General features: G+C 42.3%; 2 protein-coding genes across 4 annotated transcripts in view; both read right to left on the bottom strand.

The window, feature by feature from the left end:
* The window catches only part of ccdc142 (coiled-coil domain containing 142), a 126,607-nt gene extending 111,606 nt beyond the window's left edge, over nt 1-15,001 (bottom strand). For 2 of the 3 annotated variants that reach the window (XR_013498969.1, XM_078223095.1), the window contains exons 1-2: nt 14,881-15,001; nt 2,056-2,221 (exon numbers count right to left, since the gene is read on the bottom strand). Coding sequence is in view for 1 of the 3 variants with exons in the window: in XM_078223095.1 (XP_078079221.1) it covers nt 2,056-2,167 (112 nt within the window). In the remaining 2 variants the exon portion in view is untranslated. The remainder of the gene's footprint in view (nt 1-2,055; nt 2,222-14,880) is intronic. The other variant, XM_078223107.1, reaches the window with a different exon arrangement.
* A 3,330-nt stretch (nt 15,002-18,331) lies between these two features.
* The window catches only part of slbp (stem-loop histone mRNA binding protein), a 29,050-nt gene continuing 19,748 nt past the window's right edge, over nt 18,332-27,633 (bottom strand). Inside the window, exons 4-8 of the mRNA XM_078223171.1 lie at nt 25,233-25,295; nt 24,550-24,684; nt 21,901-22,050; nt 20,612-20,729; nt 18,332-19,417 (exon numbers count right to left, since the gene is read on the bottom strand). Coding sequence (XP_078079297.1) covers nt 19,307-19,417; nt 20,612-20,729; nt 21,901-22,050; nt 24,550-24,684; nt 25,233-25,295 — 577 coding nt within the window. The 3' untranslated portion in view covers nt 18,332-19,306. The remainder of the gene's footprint in view (nt 19,418-20,611; nt 20,730-21,900; nt 22,051-24,549; nt 24,685-25,232; nt 25,296-27,633) is intronic.

Raw genomic sequence — 27,633 nt, 5'->3', positions numbered from 1 at the left:
CCGAGTATTTACTTTTTGAGGTGGAGTCACTGCTATAATATAATGTGCAATGTTGCGCAAACATATGCGATAAATTATCACCTCATTCAGCACACAATGCTGACCTGCCATCGAATTTCTAGGCAAAGGCACGATAGAATAAAGCATGGCAGAGTACAACTTGTGTACTTTCAATTTTTACACATCAGAAATGGGTATAAAGAAAGTGAAGTTTACTGAAACTTAACATAATCAAGCCTTGATGGCATTCCTCCGATGATGATCGTAAGGGAAGCTACAAAAGAAGAGTGGCCGTAATTTTCTAAAATTCTTGGAAAGGAAAATTTCAGAGGAGTGGCAAATGCGATATCATCTTCAAAAAGAAAAGGAGACAGCGATTAAGCAGCAAATTAAAGGCCTTCCTTCAGATATTGGTAAACTGCGTGAGTCTGGAACTATTGGATGAAATTATTGAGTGCTAGGAGGAATGTGAGCTGAGGGCACTCAGCCCTTTAGAGGTGTTTTTAAAGACAGCTTGATGAAGACATGATCTAAAAGTGTATAAGAACAGTCCAGCTGGGGAATAAAGTTGTTTTACTTGCAAATTTGCAAAATGCTAATAAAAATACATATATACAACACAATATATATTATGCAATTCTAGTTAGCCCCCTCCTTCCATGGCTGAAGAAAGAATGTTCTGCTGGTTATACCTCAAAGTTCTCTGGCACCAGACAGATGATTTTATGGCCCTTCTCTGCACAGTCTTGAGACTTTGGAAGTTTGCTTTATTCTTTCGCAATCAGAACTGAGTACTTGAGAGGGCGCCTGCACAGAGCACTGTATAATTTCTACCTAGGTTTACTTCAAGTGGTATGTGAAATCTTAGATGAGAAAACAATTACTAGGGAGTAATCTGAATTGGGGAGGTGGTGCCACAGTGATAGAAACATAGAAAAACTACAGCACAAACAGGCCCTTCGGCCCACAAGTTGTGCCGAACACATCCCTACCTTCTAGACCTACCTATAACCCTCCATCCTATTAAGCTCCATGTACTCATCCAGGAGTCTCTTAAAAGACCCGATTGAGTTCGCCTCCACCACCACTGATGGCAGCCGATTCCACTCGCTCACCACCCTCTGTGTGAAAAACTTACCCCTAACATCTCCCCTACCTACCCCCCAGCACCTTAAACCTGTGTCCTCTCGTAGCAGACATTTCCACCCTGGGAAAAAGCCTCTGAGAGTCCACCCGATCTATGCCTCTCAACATCTTATATACCTCTATTAGGTCTCCTCTCATCCTTCGTCTCTCCAAGGAGAAAAGACCGAGCTCCCTCAGCCTATCCTCATAAGGCATGCCACTCAATCCAGGCAACATCCTTGTAAATCTCCTCTGCACCCTTTCAATCTTTTCCACATCCTTCCTATAGTGAGGCGACCAGAACTGAGCACAGTACTCCAAGTGGGGTCTGACGAGGGTCTTATATAGCTCAAACGTCACTAATGTCACTGGACTAGTAATCCAGAGGCCCAGGGAAATGGTCTAGGGAACATGGGTTCAAACCCTCCACAGCAATTGGTGGAATTTAAATTCAACGAATATATCTGGAATTGAAAGCTAGTCTCAATAATGGTGATAATGAAAGTATTATTGATTGCCATAAAAATCCATCTGCTTCACGAATGTCCTTTAGGGAAGGAAATCTGCCATCCTTACTTGGTCTGGCTCCAGATCCACACCACTTTGCTTGACTTTCAACTGCTCTCTGAAGAGCAGTAACAAGCCACTCAGCTCAAGGGCAATTAGGGATGCGCAATGAATGCTGGCCTCGTTAGCAATGCCCACATCCCATGAAAGAGTTTGAGAAAGTCTTAGAAAAACTGTATTTAGTCAAAATTCTCAAACTCATCTGAAGGGCCAAAGTCATCTAAAACAAATAAAATGACATGCAGTTATGTTTACATACAAACATATTTTTTTAGAATGTACTGATCGATCTACTTTGGTCAAGGAATTTTGACTTCAAATAGGCTATTAGTAAAGTAAAACCTTTGCCTTGTGGCTCCTTACTTGACTGTGAGAATCCTTCAATATTTTTGCTCTCTGTTTCAGCTGGAGAAACACGTTTTTGTCCCATCAAAGGGCCCAAAGGAAGTAGAAAACCTCCAGATGCCTGTGACATTCTCCCAATTGTGAAGATGCTAGAATTCAACCATAAACGTTCTTTATCAGCTCCCTGAAAAAAATAAAGGAAAACACAGAATATTTCAACATTACAAAAAAAATACAACTTGAATATATATAGTGCCTTTAATGTAGTAAAACATCTAGGGGCTTCACTTGGCTGAGTTGAGAATACCCAAAACTCAATTCACATCACCTTGTTAAGAGTCAGAGATAATCAAAGAATAATACAACACAGGAACAGGCCCTTCAGCCCACCAAGCCTGTGCCAATACGTGGTTTCTATCCCTCTGTCCGCCTCTGAGTGTTTTATTGTTATGTCAGTTTTCACAGCATAGTAAGATAAAATAAACAAATAAAGTTCAATCTAAAATAATACAATCCTTATTAGCAGTGGGGGAAACAACATGATGTGGCATATGATAAGAAGGCAAATAGATTTGATTTATTATTGTCACATGTATTAATATGCAGTGAAAAGTATTGTTTCTTGCGCGCTATACAGACAAAACATACCATTCATAGAGAAGGAAACGAGTGCAGAATGTAGTGTTACAGTCATAGCTAGGGTGTAGAGAAAGATCAACTTAATGCAAGGTAAGTCCATTCAAAAGTCTGACAGCAGCAGGGAAGAAGCTGTTCTTGAGTCGGTTGGTACGTGACCTCAGACTTCTGTATCTTTTTCCCGAAGGAAGAAGGTAGAAGAGAGAATGTCTGGGGTGCGTGAGGTCCTTAATTATGCTGACTGCTTTGCCGAGGCAGCGGGAAGTGTAGACAGAGTCAATGGATGGGAGGCTGGTTTACGTGATGGATTGGGCTACATTCACGACCTTTTGTAGTTCCTTGTGACCTTGGGCAGAGCAGGAGCCATACCAAGCTGTGCTACAACCAGAAAGAATGCTTTCTATGGTGCAACTGTAAAAGTTGGTGAGAGTCGTAGCTGACATGCCAAATTTCCTTAGTCTTCTGAGACAGTAGAGGCATTGGTGGGCTTTCGTAACTATAGTTAAGAACTGGGGGGACCAGGACAGGTTGTTGGTGATCTGGACACCTGAAAACTTGAAGCTTTCGACCCTTTCTACTTTGTCCCCGTTGTTTTAGACAGGGACATGTTCTCCTTTATGCTTCCTGAAGTCGATGACAATCTCCTTCGATTTGTTGACATTGAGGGAGAGATTATTGTTGCCACACCAGTTCACCAGATTCTCTATCTCATTCCTATACTCTGTCTTGTCATTGTTTGAGATCCGACCCACTATGGTGGTGTCGTCAGCAAACTTGAAAATCAAATTGGAGGGGAATTTGGCCACACAGTCATAGGGGGCTGAGAACACAGCCTTGTGGGGCACTGGTGTTGAGGATGATCATGGAGGAGGTGTTGTTGCCTATCCTTACTGATTGTGGTCTGTGAGTTAGGAAGTTCAGGATCCAGTCGCAGAGGGAGGTGCCGAGGCCCAGGCCAGGGAGTTTGGAGATGAGTTTCGTGGGAATAATAGCGTTGAACGCGCTGAGCTGTAGTCAATAAATAGGAGTTTGACGTAGGTGTCCTTGTTATCTAGGTGTTCCAGGGTTGAGTGCAGGGCCAGGGAAATGGCGTCTGCTGTGGACCTGTTGTGGCGGTAGGCAAACTGTAGTGGATCCAGGTAGTCTGGGAGTCTGGAATTGATTCGTGCCATGACTAACCTTTCGAAGCACTTCATGATGATGGATGTCAGAGCCACTGGACGATAGTCATTAAGGCACGCTGCTTGGTTTTTCTTAGGCACTAGGACGATGGTCGTCTTCTTGAAGCACAAAGGGACCTCAGATTGTTGTAAAAAGAGGTTGAAGATGTCTGTAAATACCCCCACCAGCTGATGTGCGCAGGATCTGAGTGCATGTCCAGGTACCTCATCCGGGCCAGTCGTTTTCCGTGGGTTGACCTTCAAGAAAGCTGCTCTGACATCTGCAATGGTGACCCCAGATACAGGTTCATCCAGGGTGGAGGGCATGCTCTCTCTGACCTCTTGCTCAAAACGGGCATAGAATGTATTGAGCTCATCAGGGAGGGGTGTGTTGGAGCCAGCGATTTTACATGCCTTTATCTTGTAGCCTGTTATGTCTTACAGACCTTGCCATAGTCGGCGGGGGTCGGTGTGGCTAGCTTGGGACTCTAGCTTGGTCCGGTACTGTCTTTTGGCATCTTTGATGGATCTCCTTAGATCGTATCTGGCTTCCTTGTATAAGTCAGTGTCGCCTGACTTGAACGCCTCAGACCTGGACTTCAGCAAGAGTGGATATCTCTGTTCATCCATGGTTTCCGGTTGGAGAACACATGGATTTGCTTCTTTGGCACACAGCCTTCTACACACTTACTAATGAAGTCAGTTACTGTAGTGGTGTACTCATTCAGGCACAAAAATAGGTTCTGTGCACAAGCAGTACCTTAAAAGACATCAGCTGCATTTTGTACATTGCACATAAACTTTCAAATTCTGCTTTCAGGCCTTCAGAACATCATAATTGTTACACCTCTTGTATCAAGGAAGTACAGAAAAAGGAAATCAATAGCCTAATACCATAAAGAGCAAATTAAAATACAGAGGGAAAGAGAGAGTAATACACTGTGGAGTTTGCAAGGTTGTGCGTGCTATAGCTTTGTGGAATGGTACCTTCACTGTTGGAGGCACCATCTTTCAAATGCGATATTAAACTTCTCAGGTAGATGTAAAAGATTCCATGGCAATATTTGACAACAACTTATATTTATATTGTGTTTTTAACATGGGAATGTGGTACTTAAGAGCCTGCCTACCATTCGATAAGATCATGGCTGATCCACTTTCCTGTCTGTCAAACCTTCGCCTTTTTTGTCTTATCAAAAATCTATCTAACTCAGCCAATGACCCATGAATCAAAAGCCATCCCGCCAGGAGCATGGTGTGGAACCAGTGGTTGAAACTTTTTGGCAAGGTGGCACAGTGGTTAGTATTGCTGCCTCACAGCTCCCGGGACCCAAGTTCGGTTCCCGGTTGGGTCACTGTCTTTGTGGAGTTTGCACGTTCTCCCCATGTCTGCGTGGGTTTCCTCTGGGTGCCCTGACTTCCTTCCACAGTCCAAAGATGTGCGGGTTAAGTGCATTGACCATGTTACATTGCCCCTTGGTGTCCCGGGATGTGTAGGTTAGAGGGATTAGCCGGGTAAATATGTGGGAAAATGGGGATAGCGCCTGGGTGGGATTGTTGTCGGAGCGGACTCGATAGGTCAAATGGCCTCCTTCTGCACTGCAGGGATTCTATGATTCTAAGTGCCACACTATACAACGGGAAAAGCCACCACTGCCATCAGTGAGCTGAACTTCTTGCCAACCATCAACCCTTGTTGATTTCTGGAAAAATCTCACCCTATATACTCACCTTTGCCCTTTAGTACCTTCCATTAACAAAACTTCATCAATCTCAAACTTCTCCTGCCTGAAATTGTTCTTGCCATCCTGCTATCCAAGTGATTAACTGAAATGAACCCCAATGTGTTTCAAAACATCATTTGCTTATTTTCAATAAATGGGATTAGAGAAGCTCCAAGGCTGTCCAATGGATAGGAGGGCAGATCGAGCCTAAATGGCCATTTCAATTGTAGCACCTCTGCTCGAGCAACTAAATTGCTACGGACAAGAAATCAAACTTGTATCCTTCCTGATCCATTGGCTCAGCTATTATTGACCTTAGCCAGCTGTCAAAAGACACTCTAGTTGATTGACAGTACAATAGGATCTTTGGTGCTTTAATAACAACATAGAGGGATTTCTAATAGCCACAGTGTGGAATAATTCCTCTTCTCGATTTGTTAACACTGCATGGTTTGTAACCTTGTCAATAATTAAGTTAATTGTACACTGAATACTGTAGATTACAGCATATAAATCAATTTTTCCAATTTATATGTAGATTAAATTCACCCATGATTATTGCTGTGCCTTTATCACAAGCACCCAACATTTCTTCTTGTATACTTTGTCCTACGTTGAGGTTACCCTAATATTCCTCATCTCCACCTGAAACCAATTCTACATCTTGATCTCCTGAACCAAGGTCATCTCCATCTACTGCGTCAATACCATCTTTGATTGGCAGTGTTACCCCTCCACCTTTACCTAGCTTCCTATTCTTCTTGAATGTCATATAACCAACCGTCCACATTCAGGGCCCAATCCATAACATCCTGAAGCCAATAGCTATCAAATTTTATTTATGATGTGGAGTTGCCGGCGTTGGACTGGGGTAGGCACAGTAAGTAGAACATAGAACATTACAGCACAGTACAGGCCCTTCGGCCCTCGATGTTGCACCGACCAGTGAAATCAATCTAAAGCTCATCTAACCTACACTATTTCAATATCATCCATATGTTTATCCAATGACCATTTCAATGCCCTTAATGTTAGCGAGTCCACTACTGTTGCAGGCAGGGCATTCCACGCCCATTTCCACTCTCTGAGTGAAGAACCTACCTCTGACATCTGTCCTATATCTATCACCCCTCAATTTAAAGCTATGTCCCCTCACGAGCTTTCGGAGTGTTACCCTTTCTTCAGGTGAGTCTCCGAAAGCTCGTGCTAACAAACAAACCTGTTGGACTTTAACCTGGTGTTGTGAGACTACTTACAGATTTTATTTATTTACTTCAACGTGTGGTATCAATTCATTGACTTAGTTATAAAAGCTACATGTAATCATATACAGAGTAGAGAAATGCAGGGTGGTACATTTTGGTAGGAAGAACATAGAAGGACAGTACAAAATAAATGGTACTACTCTAAAGGAGGTGTGGGAGCAGCAGGACCTCGGTGTATCTGCCCATAAATCATTAAAGATGACAGGGCAGGTTGACGGAGCAGTTAATAAAGCATACAATATCATAGAATCCTACAGTGCAGAAAGAGGCCACACAGCCCATTAGTCTGCACTGACCACAATCCCACCCCAGGCCCGATCCCCATAATCCCATGCATTTACCCTAGCTAGCCCCCTGACACTAAGGGGCAATTTAGCACGGCCAATCCACCTAACCCGCACATCTTTGGACTGTGGGAGGAAACCAGAGCACTCGGAGGAAACCCACAGAGACATGGGGAGAAAGTGCAAACTCCACAGAGACAGTGACCCAAGTCAGGAATCGAACCCGGGTCCCTGACGCTGTGAGGCAACAGTGCTAACCACTGTGCCACCATGCCGCCCCAATATCCCAAGTTATATTAGTTGGGGTAGAGGACAAGAACAGGGAGGCTATCTTGAACTGGTATATAAAATTAGTTAAGCCTCAACTGATGTATTGAACACAGTTCTGGATGCTGAAAGCATAGGAAAAAGAGCAGACGAAGATTATAAGAATGGTTCCAGGGATAAGGAACTTCAGGTCTGATTTTCTGGTCCATTCAGTATACAATTAACTTAATTATTGACAAGGTTACAAACCATGCAGTCTCGATAAAACTGGAGAAGTTAGGACTGTTTTCCTTCGAAAAAGGAATGCTGAGAGGAGATTTGACAGAGGTATTCAAAATCATGAGGGGACTGGGCAGAATTGATAGGGAGAAATTGTTCCCACTCACGAAAGGATTAAGAGGACACAAATCTAAAGTAATTATCAAAGAGAAGCAAAATTGATACAAGAAAAAGGTAGCCCAATCCATCACACAAATCAGCCTCCCATCCATTGACTCTGTCTACATTTCCCACTGCCTCAGCAAAGCAGCCAGCATAATTAAGGACCCCACGCACCCCGGACATTCTCTTTTCCACCTTCTTCCTTTGGGAAAAAGAAACAAAAGTCTGAGGTCACGTACCAACCGACTCAAGAACAGCTTCTTCCCTGCTGCCGTCAGACTTTTGAATGGACCTACCTTGCATTAAGTTGACCTTTCTCTACACCCTAGCTATGACTGTAACACTACATTCTGCACACTCTCATTTCCTTCTCTATGTACGGTATGTTTTGTCTGTATAGCGCACAAGAAACAATACTTTTCACTGTATGTTAATGCATGTGACAATAATAAATCAAATCAAATCAAAATCAAATCAAATACAGTGAGTGGTTAGGATTTGGAATGCACTGCCTGAGAGTGTGGTGGAGGAAAGTTTGATCAAGGCTTTCAAGAGGGCATTAGATTCTTACTTGGTAATAAACAATCTGCAGGATTACGGGAAGAACGCAGGAGAATAGAACTCGAAGAAATGTTCAGACAGCCAGTGCAAACATGATAGGGCAGAGACAGTGCAAACATGATAGTGCAGAGCCTATCACAATTCTGTGATTCCTCAAGAACTGCCCAAATTACAAAACATTTGAAAAAATGCATGACTTGTTAAAGCAACCCAATTTTCAAAGAAGTAGTGAGAAATGGTACAGAATCAACGCAATCAGAAGATATATATTTAATTACTTCTTTGTACTCCTTTCTAAACTCAGACAGTAAATTTGACTTGTTGGTATCTTACCCCTGTGCTGTGTTTTCCCTCAGTCCTATGCAGTATGTTTATTCCCGCCATGATGCACCACAAACTGCCAGCAATAAACTAGCAGAGATACTTACAGGCTATTTATAAATAATTTAATTGGATACAACAACTGGATGATAGTGTCTACTTAATAATCTGTGCCTCTGTAATCCATATCCAATTAGTTCATATCAGGGTTGAAACTATGATCTAAAGCATGGCCTCCATTTTGCTCCAATGAGGGAGGAATAATATTCAGGAATTTTAAGGGGAAAATGAAATCCAAGAGTAGCTGCAGCAGCGGGAGGGATGGGTGGGCATTGGTCGGAAGGAAATGGTTGAGCCTAGGACACTACCCTGTAAAACTCCTACAGCGGTGTTCTGGGATTGAGATGACTGATTTCCAACAATAATAACCATCTTCCTTTGTGCTTGGTATGACTCCAAACAATGGAGAGTTTCCCCCCTAATCCCCATTAACTCCAGTTTTGCTCAGGTTCCTTGATGCCATACTCAGTCACATGCTGCCTTGATGTCAAAGGCAGTCACTCTCACCTCATCTCTTGAGTTCATTCTTTTGTCCAAGGACCTTTTGAACCAAGGCTGTAATGAGGTCAGGGCCCAAACTGAGCATGAGAGCAAGACATTACTGAGTAGGCACTGATTGTAATTAGTCAGATTAGAATTTCTTTTTTGTAGACAGCACATACCTGGGCAGTTTTGGATGGACCTGGGTGGAGGGTGTTGCATGCAGCAGTCCCATACAATTGGAGGATGCATCGGTTCACAGACTCCAAGATAACTGCCCTTTTTGCATTCTTATGAAGTCCGTGGACCATATTTATATATGGTGCTTTAGCCTACACTCCCTTTTCACTTATTTAAAAAATCTTTTGTTAGTCTTGTTGCACTCCGGCCCCACGTTTCTGATCTACAGGCACTGGTGCAGAGGGGACGGGAAGGGATGCCTCTCACCTGCATAACATGTTCAGCATGACTTCAGAATGCATCACATTTCATACTGACCTTTTTTCTTTAATTTACTAATTAATAACAAATATACTGAGGCAGCTGCCTGTTCGATGAACTTTGCCAGTTTGACATCTTTTTTGGAGAGACCATCGCAGTGAACTTGCTCCTGGGCCTGGCCAAGCTTGCCATCAACGGGTCCAGGCAACGGGCGATCAAGAGGATCATTCGACCCGACTGTTTGCCCCTCTACCATGACTATATTCGCTGCTGGGTGTCCCTGGAGAGGGAGCACACGGTGTCAATGGGCACCAGAAACTTTGTGCCCATTGGGCACCACAGGGTCTGTAGTGCCTTACTGACGCTGTTGATCACATTTTGGTTTAATATTTTAAGTTTTGTTTCTGATTTGTTACTGTTTCAGGTGGTTCCCCTTTAAGGGGCTGCCCCTTTTATTTTGGCCCTCAGTTCATGTAATTTAGTTTAATTGCTTAACTCAAAAGAGTTGCAGGCCTTTAGAACATTCACTGCCACACTGGGGAATCTCCCTATGAAGACACTGGGCCTCGTCCTGTTGAAAGTGCAACCTGTGCCTTCTGAATAGGTGTCCCTTGCCCCAAATTGTCCAAATGTCCTAAATGCCTGCCTCATGCACCATGCCTCAAGCCATGCACTGATCTTCCTTGTCTTCCTATTTCTACTCTCTCGATTGCACAGTACTGGGAATAATCCAGGGCATTACTACCTTTGAGGTTCTACTTCAATTTCCTCCTTTATTCCAGGAAATCTGACCATGAGACCTCAATCAATGCCCTCTCTATGTTGCAGGTATCGACGTGTACATCTTCTGGCTCACTCTCTTGCCTCTCATATTAGTAAACTATATGAGTTTTTATGACAATCCAGCAGTGATAAAGATTAATAAGACTAGAACTTAATTTCAGTTTTATTAACTAATCCAATTCAATTTCCCCCAGATATCATGGTGGGATTTGATCTCATGTCACTGGAGTATTAGTCCAAACGTGCAGATTACTACTCCAGTAACACTGCCACCATGCTATTGTTCAGAGACGGTCAATCAAAACCCTACATGATTTTAAATATAGCTATCAAATCTCCCATTATCCGCTTCTCTAAGGAGAACAAGTTTCTTTTGCCTCCCCATGTAAATGAAGCCTTTCATCCTTGGTACCAGTCTAGAAGATCTAGTACAACATTTCTAAGAACTTGACATCATCCTAATGTGTGAAGCCCAGTATAGAGCACGATGCTCCACTGGATGCCAAACAAGTGAAGTGTAAACTAGCATAGCTTCCTTGTTTTAGTATCCCATGGCTTTACTTGTATGTCTCTAACAGCTTTCTCAACTTTTCTCGCAATCTTTGAAGATGTCTCTCTCTGGCCTCTCACAGGTCTCTCTTTTTTCCTGTACCCTGTTTACATCATCTCTCCTCATTCTTCCTGCCAACATGTGTGACTTCATCCCTTGCGAAATGCAATTTGATCTGTCATGTGTATTTTTATAAAACATATGGTTATCCCCATTGCTATTTTATAAATTTTAAGACTGAACAAGATTCTTAATAAAACTGAACCAATGTCTGTCTGTGACCCCCCCCCCCCCCTCCCCCTCCCCCTAACAAAGAAAGCCACCTGGCACTTTTAGGAAAGGTTCATGCTTCCTTATCTCTGCAGAGCCACTAACTCCCTATGGACTGAACAGCCCAAATTCAAAGAGAACTATACAAAGGCTATCTGCATTTAATAACCCAGGCTGGACATCAGGCAATGGATCATCTGCTAAGACAAAGGTCCCACAACATTCCTTTCAATTCGTAATGGCTGAGACATTTAACAGTCTTTGGAATTCAGACAATGGATATACATCCTTGGTGGAGAGGTGTGAGTTATGTGTCATGGGTCTCTGGCTTGTTAAGTAATTGCCTTGCTGAACTGAAAGACTAAGTCTGCTGTTTACTGTCTAGCAGATAAGGAGCTCTGCCCAGGTGGAATACCTGGTTCCCATCTGCACTGCTTCTGCTGGAACTTCGGTATCATCACCTACAAGACTGATATAGCTCAGCGTTCCTATCTCATCGCAGGAAGCCAGCACCAACAGAAAAGTGAATTATCCAGCATCAGTATTTAGTCCATTGACCTTCGTTAAGGAATACCACATTGGACTTTGATTCTGGACTCTGGAATTCACGTGACTCAAGATTTAGTATCTGCACTTTAAAACCTTCTCTTCTCTATCCCTCTCTTTACTGTCTGAGTATGGAGGTAACATTGTGATCCACCCTTTCATGGGTTGAATGCGTGCATTAACTAACCCACTAAGTTCATCTTATCTTGAGTTTGCTGTGGGGATATAGAAAATTGGATCACACAATAATTGAGTTGGGAAATATGCAACTGCTTATAAAGAGGGCAACAAATCAAAACACCCTTATGAAATCTGTTACTATCCTAATTTCATGTCATCTACAAACTTTAAAGTTATGTTTGATATACCATTAAACCATAAGGAAAACAGAAGTAGGCCATTTGGTCCATCGAGTCTGCTCCACCATTCAATGAGATCATAATTGATCTGATGTGATAATCCTCAACTCATCCCCATAACCATTAATTCTTTTACCAGTTAAAAATCTATCTCAGCTTTGAACATACCTAACGACCCAGCTTCTACAGCCTTCAGCAGTAAAGAATTCCACAGATTCACTACTATCATCTTTGTCTTAAATGGGAGACTCCTTACTCTGAGATTATGCCCTCTGGTCCTAGACTCTCCCACAAGGGAAAACAACCTCTCAGCATCTACCCTATCTCGCCCCCTGTGAATCTTATATATCTCAATTAGGTCACCTCTCATTCTTCTAAACCCCAATGAGTACAGGCACAGCCTAATCAACCTCTCCTCATAAGAAAATCCCTCCATACCCATATCGGTCCAGTGAACCTTCTCTGGATTGCCTCCAATGCCAGTATTATCTTTCCTTAGGTAAGGGGACCAAAACTGTTCGCCGTATTCCAGGTGTGGTCTAACTGGTGTTGTGTATAAAGTAAAAGTAAACTTTATTTAGTAGTCACAAGTACGGCTTACATTAACACTGCAATAAAGTTACTGTGAAATTCCTCAGTCGCCACATACGGGGAGGTGATGGCCTAGTGGTATTATCGCTAGACTTTTAATCCAGAAACTCAGCTAATATTTGGATGACAGATTTCCTTCCCTAAAGGACATTAGTAAACCAGATCGGTTTTTCCGACAATAGTTTCATGGTCATCAGTAGATTCTTAATTCCAGATTTTTTTTATTGAATTCAAATTCCACGATCTGTCTCCACTCAGCATCCTGCCTTGTTGCTGGGTCAAAATCCTGTAATTTTCACCCTAATGGCATTATGGGTCAACCCATAGCACGTGGACTGCAGCATTTCAAGAAGGCAGTTCACCACCACCTTCTAAAGGGCAACCAGGGATAGCCAGCCAGCGATGCCCATGTCCCACGAATGAATAAAAAAAATTTCCAACATCAACATTACAACATGGGTCTACATACAACCCCTACTAACTTTTTTTGCCCCTTAGTGTTTCTCAGCTCTACCCATACAGAGTCCATATTGTTGGAGTTAATATCTTTCCTCTAATTCCATCTAGGGGAAGTTCATTTGATTTGATTTATTGTCACATGTATTAGTATACAGTGAAAAGTATTGTTTCTTGCGTGCTATACAAAGCATTACATACGTAGGGAAGGAAGGGAGAGAGTGTAGAATGTAGTGTTACAGTCATAGCTAGGGTGCAGAGAAAGATCAACAATGCGAGGTAGGTCCATTCAAAGACTGATGGCAGCAGGGAAGAAGCTGTTCTTAGTTGGTTGGTACTTGACCTCAGAGTTTTGTATCTTCTCCCAGACGGAAGAAGGCGGAAGAAGGGGTGTGTGGAGTCCTTGATTATGCTGGCTGCTTTTCCGAGGCAGTGGGAAGTGTAGACAGTGTCAATGGAGGGGAAGCTGGTTTGAGTAATGGACTGGGCTTCATTCACGACCCTTTGTAGTTTCTTGTGGTCTTGGATAGAGCAGGAGCCATACCAAGCTGTAATACAATCAGAAAGGATGCTTTCGATGGTGCATCTGTAGAAGTTGGTGGGAGTTGTAGCGGACATGCCAAATTTCTTTAGTTTTCTGAGAAAGTAGAGGCGCTGGTGGGCTTTCTTAACCATAGCATTGGCGTGGAGGGACCAGGACAGATTGTTCATGATCTGGACACCTAAAAACTTGAAGCTCTCGACCATTTCTACTTAGTCCCCATTGATGTAGACAGGGGCATGTTGTTTCCTGAAGTCGAAGACAATCTCCTTCGTTTTGTTGACATTGAGGGAGAGATTTTTTTAATATACTTTTCCAATTCAATCCAGTCAAATCCAATTCAGAGTCTCAACAAGTTGAGACATTTCAGATCCAGGCTGACAAGACAGGGCGAGCGACCAAACCACCCTGTCCTGGGCCTGATCTACATGAGCCAAGCTGATTGGAGAAGGGGGAGTTTCCTCCTCCAAGACTTGAGCTCATTTGCATCTTAGCCAAAAGGCCGAGATGCCACTTTTAAAAATTCAGTGTAACCTAATGACCTCAACCAAGTGCGGCCGACCATGGGCTGCCAACCATACATTGAGAGAGAGATTATTGTCGTCGCACCAGTTCACCAGATTCTCTATCTCATTCCTGTACTCCGTCTCATCATCATTGTTGTTTAAGACCTAACCCACTATGGTGGTGTCATCAGCAAGCTTGAAAATCAAATTCATGGGGAATTTTTGTTTTTTTTATACAGAGAGTGGTAGGTGTCTGGAATGTGCTGCCAGGGGTGATGGTGGAGACAGATCCGATAGGGGCGTTTAAGGGGTTTCTAGGTAAGCACATGAATATGCAAAAAAGAGAGAGATGGACCAAGGGCAGGCAGAATGGGTTAGTTTAATTTGGAGTCATGTTCGGTACAACATCGTGGGCCGAAGAGCCTGTTCCTGTGCTGTACTGTTTTCATTGTTGCATTAATAGGGGGGGGGGGGGGGAGGTCTTCACCTTACTGTCCTAGACAGCCAAGCCCGGGTTCCCGGTCAGAGTGGAGAGGTTGCTGGGCATGTCTGAGAGCACATACCGGCCCATACCCCACCCTGGGCTCACAGCCTGTGTTTACATCACATGATTCGCCAGCTTCCTTTCAATTAGCCGAGAACTACAGCAGACATCACTTACCTAAAAGCCAGAGGCCTGGGCCCGGGTGCTGGGCCCGGTGCGATCCCCATGGGCCCTCAGTCAGTAACCGGCCACCCCCAGCCGGCCGCTCGCGCATTCGCTTCAAACCTCCCCCACAGCCCCGCGCGCCACCCACCAACCGCTGCCAGAACCTCCCATAGGCCGCGCGGCGCAGCAAAGCGCAATCCCATTGGCCGCTGGCCGCGTAGCAACCGGAGCGTCGCCTCGCGCGGACCAAAGCAGGCTGTGATTGGACAGCAGCCACTCGGGGCGGACGTTGGAGGTGCTCAGGCTGTGGGCCATACCCGCTGTGAGGTCTACTCAGGCACACTCATTGTGGGGTATACTCTGTGTGAGGCACTCTCATTGTGAGGTATACTCTGTTATAGTTTGTATGAGGCACATCCACTGAGGGGTATACTCTGTGTGAGGCACTCTCATTGTGGGACACTAAGGCACCACTGGTTGTTAATTAAGCAGCCTTAAGCTAATTTATAGTCCTCCTTTCCATTGGAAATCACACTAGTTTGGTCGATAGGTTGGCAACTGCTGACAAGTCTAAGTAGACTAAATTCACATACTACTCTGGGTGGGCTTTGAACCATACAATCCTTACAGTGCAGAAAGAGGCCGTTTGGCCCACCTAGTCTGTACTGACTCGCCAAAAGAGCATCCCATTCAGGCCTTGCCCTCCCTCCATCACCACAATCCCACACGTTTACTTTGTCTAATCCACCTAACCTACACATCTGTGCCAGGTTAAAGTCCAACACTCACCTGATGAAGGAGCAGCACTCCAAAAGCTTGTGATTCCAAACAAACCTATTGGACTTTAACCTGGTGTTGTGAGACTTCTTACTGTGCCCACCCCAGTCCAACGCCGGCATCTCCACCTCATACACATCTGTGGGAGGAAACTGATGCACCTGGAGGAAAGCCACAACATGCAAACTTCACAGGCAGTCATCCATGGCCAGAATTGATGGTACATACTCTTGCAATTCGGCCAACGTTGTCTACCTGATACGCTGCAAGAAAGGATGTCCCGAGGCATGGTACATTGGGGAAACTATGCAGACGCTGCGACAACGGATGAATGAACACCGCTCAACAATCACCAGGCAAGACTGTTCTCTTCCTGTTGGGGAGCACTTCAGCGGTCACGGGCATTCGGCCTCTGATATTCGGGTAAGCGTTCTCCAAGGCGGCCTTCGCGACACACGACAGCACAGAGTCGCTGAGCAGAAACTGATAGCCAAGTTCCGCACACACGAGGACGGCCTCAACCGGGATATTGGGTTCATGTCACACTATTTGTAACTCCCACAGTTGCGTGGACCTGCAGAGTTTCACTGGCTGTCTTGTCTGGAGACAATACACATCTTTTTAGCCTGTCTTGATGCTCTCTCCACTCACATTGTTTCGTCTCTTAAAGACTTGATTAGTTGTAAGTATTTGCATTCCAACCATTATTCATGTAAATTGAGTCTGTGTCTTTATAAGCTCTGTTTGTGAACAGAATTCCCACTCACCTGAAGAAGGGGCTAAGAGCTCCGAAAGCTTGTGTGGCTTTTGCTATCAAATAAACCTGTTGGACTTTAACCTGGTGTTGTTAAACTTCTTACTGTGTTTACCCCAGTCCAACGCCGGCATCTCCACATCAGAATTGACTGAAGCAGCTATGCTAACCATTTTGCCACCTTTCTACCAAACTCACCGTCTCCAGATATCACAAAGAATGATGACACACAGGATATTTAGCCATTTGCATCTGTGGTGGCCTTCTGAAGCAACAATTCCCCCAATGCCACTCTATCTTTTCATTAAAAGACCTGCAGTTTCTTCCTTCAAATGATTTCAAGACCTCCATTGAACCTACCACAAAAGCAGTGCACTCCTGCTCCTAACCGATTGTAGGAAAAACCTTCCTCATGCCACCATCGCTACTTTCACCACCATCCTTTGGTTCTCCCATCTACTCTTTTCCAAACCTCAAGTTTTTGAATGTATCTATCAAATCACCCCTCCAAGCAAACAGCCCCAGCTTTTCCAATTGATCCATAACGTCATACAGAAAGTAGACGCAGGAGCTTCGAGCCTGCTCCATTCATTTTGATCATGAAATTCAATATCCTGATCTCCTCCTCCTCCTCCCCCCACCAAATAATATCACCTGATCCCTTTAGTACCTAGCACTATATCTCATCTCTTCTGGAAATCAGACATTTTAGTGTCAACTATTCTGTGGTAGTGAATTTGACACATTCACCAGCCTCAGTGAAGAAATGCCTCCTCACCTCAGTTTTAATGTAAGCCTACTTGTGACACTAATAAATAAACTTTAGAACTTGAATAACTGAAGTTGCTCATTTGTTTTTCTGACTTGAGATCTACAATTAGGGCCATTGCCCTTTTTGATACATTAACAGGCATAGTTGATGTACAGGACAAAACGTAATAAATGAGGATAGTGACACTTCAGAAGGATATAGGCTGATGTGAAATTAAGACAATAGATGAAATTTAAAGCAGAGAAGGGAAGTGATACATGTTGGTAGGAGACAACGATGAGAGTGCAGGAAGAGACCTGCAAGAGTATGTACACAGGACAATGAGATGAAAATTTAAAATGTTTTTTTTTAAAAACGAGTGCGATCCTTGGCTTTATAAATAGAAGCAGCAAGTACATGAAACATTACTTCATTAAATTGTTGGTCCACATTGCTTAGATTTAAAAATAAACTTGAAAATACTGATGGAAGGCAGGATGGACAAGTTACCATGTCAAATAGCTTTTCATTGGTTCTGCATTTTGTGCCACAGGGCTCGCTTCAGGATTGGAGCATGTGGCCAGATATCCCCCCAATGCAGTTTCAAAGGAACTTCTGCATTGAAGTTGTTCACTCAGGAATTAAAATTCCCTGTTCCAGTGGGCATTAAAGACAAGATATACAGCACCATCCTTAATGGAAGTTCTGCCAAATGACCCTTTTGCTCATTATGCATCCTGTTGACTCTGGGATTTTTCTGTACATGTTTTTGTATTTACCTATAAAGTAACTCATTGTACACGAAGCACCAAGAAACAATGGACTACATACCACCTATTTGCAAGATTTCTCAAATATAATTTTATATATTTCACCCTAGTATATTTATATGCTAATGTGGACTGTGGTACAGTAATCTGCAGTTATCTAATTAAGAGATTCATTAAGTAATGTGTTGTTGGTATCCTATTCCCAAGAATCAAACCAGACATGGTCATTGAGTGAAAATGTTTTAGTACTTGCTACATTCGTAGTATTAAATATTTGGCTTGTTTCACAAGATTTCACCATTTCAAACTGATCAGATTTTATATACAAGATTTCCAGTAATGATAAATATGTATGCAATTTGAAGCCAGGAGTCGATATTTCTAAGTGAAATTAGAACAGCTACAGGCCAATAAATAGACAATCCAAATTTTATTGTACAGCTGCAGATTTACAAAAAAAACTAGAAATATTAAAAATGCTCAAGTTCAACAATTTATATTTCAATAGCAAATAATTTCAGATGTCTATCATCAAACTGGAGTCTGGCCACATGCAAGACAAGTTGCTTTAAATACAAAGTAAAAACATTACAAAATTGTGTTTATTACAGTTTTCCATTAGGAAATCAGACTTTACACCAATGGATTACATTTATGCAGATCTGTTAAATCAAAAACACACCAGTATTTCTAAAATTCACAGGTCAAACATTAAGATACAAAAAAGTAGTAACTTTATTCAATCTCAAATGGGAGACAGTAGCAATTAGCATTAGCATCAGATCTTGCATCTGATTTTGATGAGGATACTTGACACTGCTCCAGGAATAAAACACAAAACATAACAAGTAATCTAGCAACTACAGGACAAACAGTCCACTCTAGGTTTTCCCATTCTCACCTGCATATTAACCCTATCTAGAAATGGAGAAAGGGCTCAAATTCCCCCAACTACACCCCCAGTCCCTAGAGATGTTCAGAAATAAACCAAGTTTTGTTACAAAGCACTGTTAAAGCCCATGTTTGAAATAGGATCTTATGTCAATCTGGTGCCATAACTTCCTCAAAGATGGGTGCTATTTATAGCTTGTTAAAGTGTTTGTGTGTGGTGGATTTGGGGATGGGGGTGGAAGTCAACCCAAGCAACCCAACTTAGGGACAAGGTTTAACATTGCATTTTGGACATAATCTTGTCCACAACACTTAGTTGAAAAATTTTGTATTTTGGAGGTAGCCAAAGAGCTTTTACATTAATGCATTTGCTGGACTGAACATTATAGACAAATCTACACAATGTGGCATACATTGTAAAAAAAAACACTAAGCCCCTTTAAGTTTGAGATCACCACAGCAACTGTAGACCTGTTCCAACCGAGGCAAGCCACCTTAGTTTAACCAAGAGCTGACTTCGTTGGTTTCAGCCAAACAAGCTTGCAAATCAAACTCTTTGCCCACATGAGGATAGACCAATTCTCTTGTTGGAGTTGAGCAAGATATCTAAAGAAAATTGAAAGATCAAAACATTAGATAAATTGCAAATTGTTAGTGACTTCATAGGACTGAAAAATATGTCTCAGTAATATCACAAAGAACCAAAATCCAGATAACGTTGTCCACCCTATCAACCTTAGTTTTTAAGGAAGGATTACCCAAGATGGATATATCAGATTAGTAAACACATCACCATACCTGAAGTCTGTGTACCAAGAAATCTGACTTGTCTTCAAAATGGATGCAAGTTAATGGAGTACCTGCTTCCTGCCAGTTTTTACTGGAACACCACCCCCAAGTTTGGGCCTTAGAATGCTGTAGCTCATCAGTTGTAGAAAGGTCAGAAATCTAAGTTCCTACACAAAGCCACTTTGGTAGGTCAAGTCAGGATGCCAGAAAATCTTGAATGGGTGAGCTGCATGATTTTTTGTAATGTAGAAGCCAATAGCACACCTGTTATTCATGGGCCTACTGATATAAAACTTATCTGGGTGTTTTGGGGAGCAGGCTCCAACAGTCCATTTAAGATTATTGGTCAGGCTACAATGCTGAAAGACAGCAAAAAAACTAATTCTGGAATTAAGGGACGGCACGGTGGCAGTGGTTAGCACTGCTGCCTCACAGCGCCAGGGACCTGGGTTTGAATCCAGCCTTGGGCGACTGTCTGTGCGGAGTTTGCATGTTCTCCCCATGTCTGCGTGGGTTTCCTCCAGGTGCTCCAGTTTCCACAGTCCAAAGATGTGCAGGTTAGGTTGATTGCCCATGCTAAATTACCCCTTAGTGTCAGGGAATTAGCAAGTTAAACATGTGGGGTTACGGGTATAGGGCCTGGATGGGATTGTTGGTGTTGCAGGCTCAATGGGCTGAATAGCCTCTTTCTGTACTGTAAGGATTCTATGATAAGAATCACGCTGTTCTCTGGAAATTTGGCCAGCATTGCTTTAAGCAAAGGAGTCATGATGTGGAGATGCCGGCGTTGGACTGGGGTAAACACAGTAAGAAGTTTAACCTGGTGTTGTTAAACTTCTTACTAAGCAAAGGAGGACAGGATACAAATTCAATCAAACGCAAACAAGAATGTAGAAAAATCAGATTAATCTATTTACTTGTCAAGAGTTTGAAATTAAATTATGTACCTAGAAAATGTATGTTCATCACTATAATAATACATATATATTTTTAAAAGGTCAAGTTGCAGACCTGAGGAGATGGTGCACGCGTGTTGCTTGGCGTGCATCCTCTCTCATCATGGAGACTTGTTCGACTTCCACTTGAGCTGTTCACAGATTCTGTTTCCATATCAAAATCAAACTCCGTGCTGAAAAACATAGCAAATCACAGCTTTTTTTGGTTGACATTTTTGTTTTATGTTAAAACCTCCGCTGATGTTAAATGCAAGTGTACCGCAAAACCTAGAAGGGAAATTTGGAACACTGGTTCTTAGTGGTATATATTTCAATTTGGTATAATGCAAGGGAAGAAATGCAAACCAGTGAGCAGTCAGGCTTGTTGCAATCAATTAGTAAAATAATATTAAAAGAAAACACATTACAGTAAATGGAATTACAATAATGGCCACACATACATTAGTTAACCCTTGTTCCCAACAACCAATGTATTCAAACGGTGGCTAGATATAGCACTTGGGGCAAATGGGATTAAAGATTATGGGGGGAAAGCACAATTAGGCTATTGAGTTGGATGATGATGAGCCATGGTCGTAATGAATGGCGCAGCAGGCTTGAAGGGCCAAATGTCCTCCTCCTGTTCCTATCTTCTATGTTTCCTGAACTCAAATGCCTCTGTTCCCAAATATCCAATACTATACAAGCTAGATCCAACATAGTTACCATCCACAGCTTATTTACCAGGTTTGGTTTTTTTCTAAAAACAGCAGCTTTTAGCAACAATATTTTCAGGAAAGTCTGCTTTCTTTGGCTGGGTAGTGGATATGATGGCAGCTGCCTCTCTCCTCTGGTGTACTCAGCTATCCTCCTACGGTTATATTGTCTTTTCCCTTCAACATTATGCTATTTTGTAACACCTTGGACCAAGCTTTTAACATATAGGTTAAAAGTTGTATTCTTAGCTCCACATTGTCTCATCTCCCATTTTCCTTAATCACTTAGGTAAACACATTTTCCTACCACTATGCTAATTCACGCATCAAAAACACCCCTTCAGACAGCTGCACTCAGTTCGCTTTTATCCAGTTTCTCTATTTTATCCCAACTTCATTTTTATTCTTGATTTTACTCAATTCTTAATCTTCTTTTACTCCAGTATCTTAACATTTACAACTAGTGAAACATTCCTTTAATGCTAACAGGTTGACATCTGCAGAGATAACATTTTATTCCTTATATCACAACAAATAATTCATACCATTCCTACTAGCTGGAATTAAAGAAAAGTGCACAATTTAACTGCACCCTCATCCCAAACATCTTGCACTTTAGTCACACCAATACAGAGTAATTTGAACATACACTGCCTGTAAATCACTGCCTTCTTCTGCTGGTGGATCCCAAGCATGCAGTGCAATTCTCCACAACCTAATTTGCTGGTCCCAGGATCTACGGCTGAATTTCTTGAACTTGTTTGGAGTCCTTGGATGAACACCTGGCTTCCGAAGATGTCTGAAAGAAAGCATTCAATACACGTATTCAGGAGTTAATGTGCTTTAAAGTATATTATCTAGTATCAATAACATGTTCTACATCCATCCAGCTAAAACTAACCAAACTCAAACAACCAAGCAGAACAATGATTTGTAAATTATTTATGGTACTCAGACTGGTTAACTTCAAATTGTTTATAACACAAAAATGATTTTAGATCCTTTTGCTCAGCAGTTAGTAGCAATCTTGTCCTATTAGACAATTGTGGGTGCAGTTCTAGCCCTCATCTAGATGCTGACCCATGGCAGCAAACTTCATTTCATATGCTTGCTAAAGATGCATCACCTCTCTCACCCTTGCACTAACTGCGCTGTCAGATTACTTGCTCAACATGCAGTCCTGGATGATGCAAAATTTCCACCAGCAACAAATTTGGCCCAAGACTGAAGCCCATCATCTTTGGCCCCCACTACAAGCTCTGTACCTTTGCCTCAATAGCCAAAGATAAGAATCACTGTCGGGTTCAATTCAATATAGTTTCTACCGTGTATCCACTCCATCAGAGGTTGCTGAATTACATCCCAAAAGTCCTTCTGTACTGTAATTACATTATGATCCTCTGCATGGGTTTCCTCCAGATGCTTCGGTTTCCTCCCAGTCCAAAAGACGTACTGGTTCGATGCATTGGCCATGCTAAATCCTCCCTCAGTGTACCTGAACAGGTGCCGGAGTGTGTCGACTAGGGATTTTCACAGGAACTTCATTGCAGTGTTAATGCAAGCCTACTTGTGACACTAATAAATAAACTTTAACTTCAGTTAATCCACAATATACCCTAATTTGCATCAGGTTCTGCTCACCCACTTAACCATTGTCTCCTGGTCTCCAATCTCATTTAAAAACACCAGCATGGCTGTGTTCCTTGTTACCAGGCTATGCTTTTGAAAAAAAGATACAATTTCAATTTTTTTTCTGGCTGGCTGGATTTTAAAGTCAATGGAGACAATATCAATATACAGCTTGTATTCCACTGTGGGATGGGGGAGGGTAAAGAAAAAGGATAACCTCTTGGGAGAGCATTGAAGACCCCATCTCCTGTTGGCTTTACACTAGCCTGAAACTTTGCAAATATTGGAGGCATCAAAATGCAATTACCTTTCTAAAATAATGACTAGAGCAGATATAGAGCAATAGAATTTCTCTGGAAGATAAAGACAGCAGGGTACATAAAGATAAGAATGCTACATTGAAACAGGCTATTTTCTCTTCAAAGTATTACATAGAACATTACAGCGCAGTACAGGCCCTTTGGCCCTCAATGTTGTGCCGACCAGTGAAACCAATCTAAAGCCCATCTATCCTACACTATTCCAATATCATCCATATGTTTATCCAATGACCATTTAAATGCCCTTAATGTTGGCGAGTCCACTGCTGCTGCAGGCAAGGCATTTCACGCATTAAGCCCTGAGCAAAGCAATTATTCAGAGAAGAAAATCCACAACAAACACCCAGGAAGACAACTGAATACAACAGCCACAATGTGGAATCACTGCATCAAGACAAGCCAAAGAATTAACTGTATATTGCTGGTTTTATCTTCACAAATTATTTTAAAATCCTCAAGTCTATCCTCTTATGTTTCCATCTGTACTGGTTACATGAGTGTCCAGGCAAGTGTTAAATGCGATTTACCTAGCCCTTTAAGTTGGGAAATGGTTTTTAAAATAACTTATCTTGCTTTAACCAAAGAAAACCTGTTCATCTAAATTCTTCACAATGAGCGCACATATATTGAGTCTCCTACAGCATTGGCAAAGCTCATCCTCTTTAAGTTCAGAAAAACACTTATGGTCAGACCTGGAGTCATTTTTACTCCCACATGGTTGTGACATCCTCTGCATCTGCACACTTGCAAGGTATACAAGCCCCCTCCAAACACTATTCTTTGGAACATACTCTCTTTAAAATCCACATCTTCCACTAAGCTTTCAATCCATCATCTCCCCAAAGCAGCTTGTGACGCTTGTCGGCATTACATAAAAACAGTGGAAGTTTCATAAAATTTACAGGTCAAACATATCAAGAACATAAGTGCGTCCACTCAGGAAATGCCAATACCTTGTTAGGCTTCTTCCTGTAACATTTATTTCTTCCATTGAGAGCAACTCCAGTTTGAGGCTGAGCTGGAGCCATGTCATCATAAATGAACCAGAGGTAGGGGAATATTATATAAATATCAGGTACCATATTTCACTCCTAACCAATTGTAACAAATTATAACTTGAGCAAGAACATCAAGCTTCTGCATACAAGGACAGTCAGATCTGTTTCCTTGCTGATTTCAGTCAGTATAGACCAGCTTTTATGCCTCTAATACCAAAAATATTTTCTATTTTACTATAGGCAGTCAGTGCGATGTAAAGTTATCCAATATGGGCTTAATCACCCCCACCCCAAACCTGGCACAAAATAAATTGTGTTATTAGGACAAGAATAAAACATTTGCAACCTTACTTAGGAACTTCCTGAATGAATCGATCATATGCAATGGTATTCTTTCCATAGTTGATCTGCTTCTGCCTTCTCATCAATACCACTTCATCAGTTTCAAGTTCTGAAGGTGCTAATGATTCTCTGGAGCCACTCGAACTGAAATTTAACAATCAGATGTTTAAAAGAATTTTCCAATCCTCAAATTTCTAAGAAAGAATTAACAATAAACCACACATTCATTAGTGCATTAATATGCTACAACCCTAAGTTACGAGGGACCATTATAAATTCAAACTCTCAGCATCCAAAAATGCCACAGTGCAATATGGTATGAATGCAGATATAAACCTTTGGTGTATAAATTCCAAACATGTTGCAGGAGACACAATAGAAACCAAAAAGAAAATCAAGCCACACTGACAGATGGCAATACTGGTAGACGTCTGCTGGGATTACCCGCAGCTAGGTAAAGGGAGGGATCTGTGCCAGAAAAGATCCAGAATAGTTGATGACTATCCAGGTCAGTCTCAAACTCTCCCTCCTCATTTCTTCCCACAATCACACATTCTTATGGAGACTTTGGGAATGTAGTTTAACAATCTGATGTAATTTCAATACAAAAGGAAAGGCTTTGCATAATGCAGAGGTGCAGTACTACATTAGCAAGCATTTATTCAGGATTTGTATAAATATTTTAGCTATACCTTTCAGAAGAATAATCCTTTTCATGATCGTTGAAGTCATTTAGCAAAAGTCGTCTTTTGTATCTGGAAGAAAAAAAGTGAAAATTTGGGAGGATTTTAACAAAGTACTTAAGGTCTGCAGAGAGGAAATGGTGTATAACACTGGGCTAGTAACCTAGAGACACAGGCTATTTCTCTATGGACCTGGGTTCAAATCTCACAGGCGATGGGATTTAAATTCCATTAACACATCCGGAATGATAAATTAGTTTCAGTAATGGTGACCATGAAAGTATCATTGATTGTTAAAGATTCATCTGGCTCACTAGGTTCTTTAGAAAAGAAAACTTGCTTTTCTTACTTGGTCTGGCCTACATGCAACTCCAGACCCACAGCAATGCAGTTGACTCAAACACCCTCAAATGACCTCGCAAGTCACTTAGTTCAAGGGCAATTAGGGATAGGCAACAAATGCTGGCCTTGCCAGTAACACCCACATCCCATGAAAGAAAAATGTAAGAGTCAGACAATTTTTAAACTAAATACAAACACCATAGTTGTCCAGTAACAAAAATAGAATCAGTTCACCAACTATGACACACACACTTCAGAGTTACTAATTTAAAAATTAGGGGTGGCACGGTGGCTAGCACTGCTGCCTCACAGCACCAGGGACCCGGGTTCGATTCCCGGCTTGGGTCAGTGTGGAGTTTACACGTTCTCCTTGTATCTGCATCAGTTTCCTCCCACAATCTGAAAGACGTGCTGGTAAGCTGCATTGACCCGAACAGGTGCCGGAGTGTGGCGACTAGGGGAATTTCACAGTAACTTCATTGCAGTGTTAATGTAAGCCTTACTTGTGACTAATAAATAAACTTAAAAACTTAACTGTGGGGTAGGACAAAGGGATATGTTCAAACCACTAAAGAGCAACTCTAGAAACTGGTCATTAATTTTTTTAAATAGCACTCAGCATTAGTGCATGAATTGCAAAAAAAAAATTAGCACAGGTACAGCAGGTAATTAGGAAAGCAAATAGAAAAGTTATGCTTCGGTTGTACAGGGCATTGGTGAGACCACATCTGGATTACTGGTCTCTTTAAGGACGGATGTAAATGCATTGAATGAATTTGTTTAGAACATAAGAAATAGGAGCAGGAGTAGGCCATCTAGCCCCTCGAGCCTGCCCCGCCATTCAATAAGATCATGGCTGATCTGAAGTGGATCAGTTCCACTTACCCGCCTGATCCCTATAACCCCCAATTCCCTTACCGATCAGGAATCCATCTATCTGTGATTTAAACATATTCAACGAGGTAGCCTCCACCACTTCAGTGGGCAGAGAATTCCAGAGATTCACCACCCTCAGAAGAAGTTCCTCCTCAACTCTGTCCTAAACTGACCCCCCTTTATTTTGAGGCTGTGCCCTCTAGTTCTAGCTTCCTTTCTAAGTGGAAATAATCTCTCCACCTCTACCCTATCCAGCCCCTTCATTATCTTATAGGTCTCTATAAGATCCCCCCCTCAGCCTTCTAAATTCCAACGAGTACAAACCCAATCTGCTCCATCTCTCCTCATAATCAACACCCCTCATCTCTGGTATCAACCTGGTGATCCTTCTCTGAACTCCCTCCAAGGCCAATATATCCTTCCGCAAATAAGGGGACCAATACTGCACACAGTATTCCAGCTGCGGCCTCACCAATGCCCTGTACAGATGTAGCAAGACATCTCTGCTTTTATATTCTATCCCCCTTGCGATATAGGCCAACATCCCATTTGCCTTCTTGATCACCTGTTGTACCTGCAGACTGGGTTTTTGCGTCTCATGCTCAAGGACCCCCAGGTCCCTCTGCACAGCAGCATGTTGTAATTTCTTTCCATTTAGATAATAATCCAATTTGCTATTATTTCTTCCAAAGTGAATAACCTCGCATTTGTCACCGTTATACTCCATCTGCCAGATCCTCGCCCACTCACTCAGCCTGTCCAAATCTCTCTGCAGACCTTCTACGCCCTCCACATGATTCACTTTTCCACTTATCTTTGTGTCGTCTGCAAACTTTGTTACCCTACACTCAGTCCCCTCCTCCAGATCGTCTATATAAATGGTAAATAGTTGAGGCCCCAGTACCGATCCCTGCGGCACGCCACTAGTTACCATCTGCCAACCAGAAAAGCATCCATTTATTCCAACTCTCTGCTTCCTGTCGGATAGCCAATCCCCAATCCACGCTAACACCCTACCCCCAACTCAGTGTGACCCAATCTTCTTCAGCAACCTTTTGTGAGGCACCTTATCAAACACCTTTTGGAAATCCAGAAACACCTCATCCACCAGTTCCCCTCCGTCAACTGCACTAGTCACATCTTCAGAAAAATCCAACAAGTTCGTCAATCACGACTTTCCCCTCATGAATCC

This window comes from Mustelus asterias, chromosome 1 (assembly GCF_964213995.1).
Source record: "Mustelus asterias chromosome 1, sMusAst1.hap1.1, whole genome shotgun sequence".
Taxonomy (NCBI): domain Eukaryota; kingdom Metazoa; phylum Chordata; class Chondrichthyes; order Carcharhiniformes; family Triakidae; genus Mustelus; species Mustelus asterias.
This window is presented reverse-complemented; position numbering and strand designations above follow the sequence as displayed.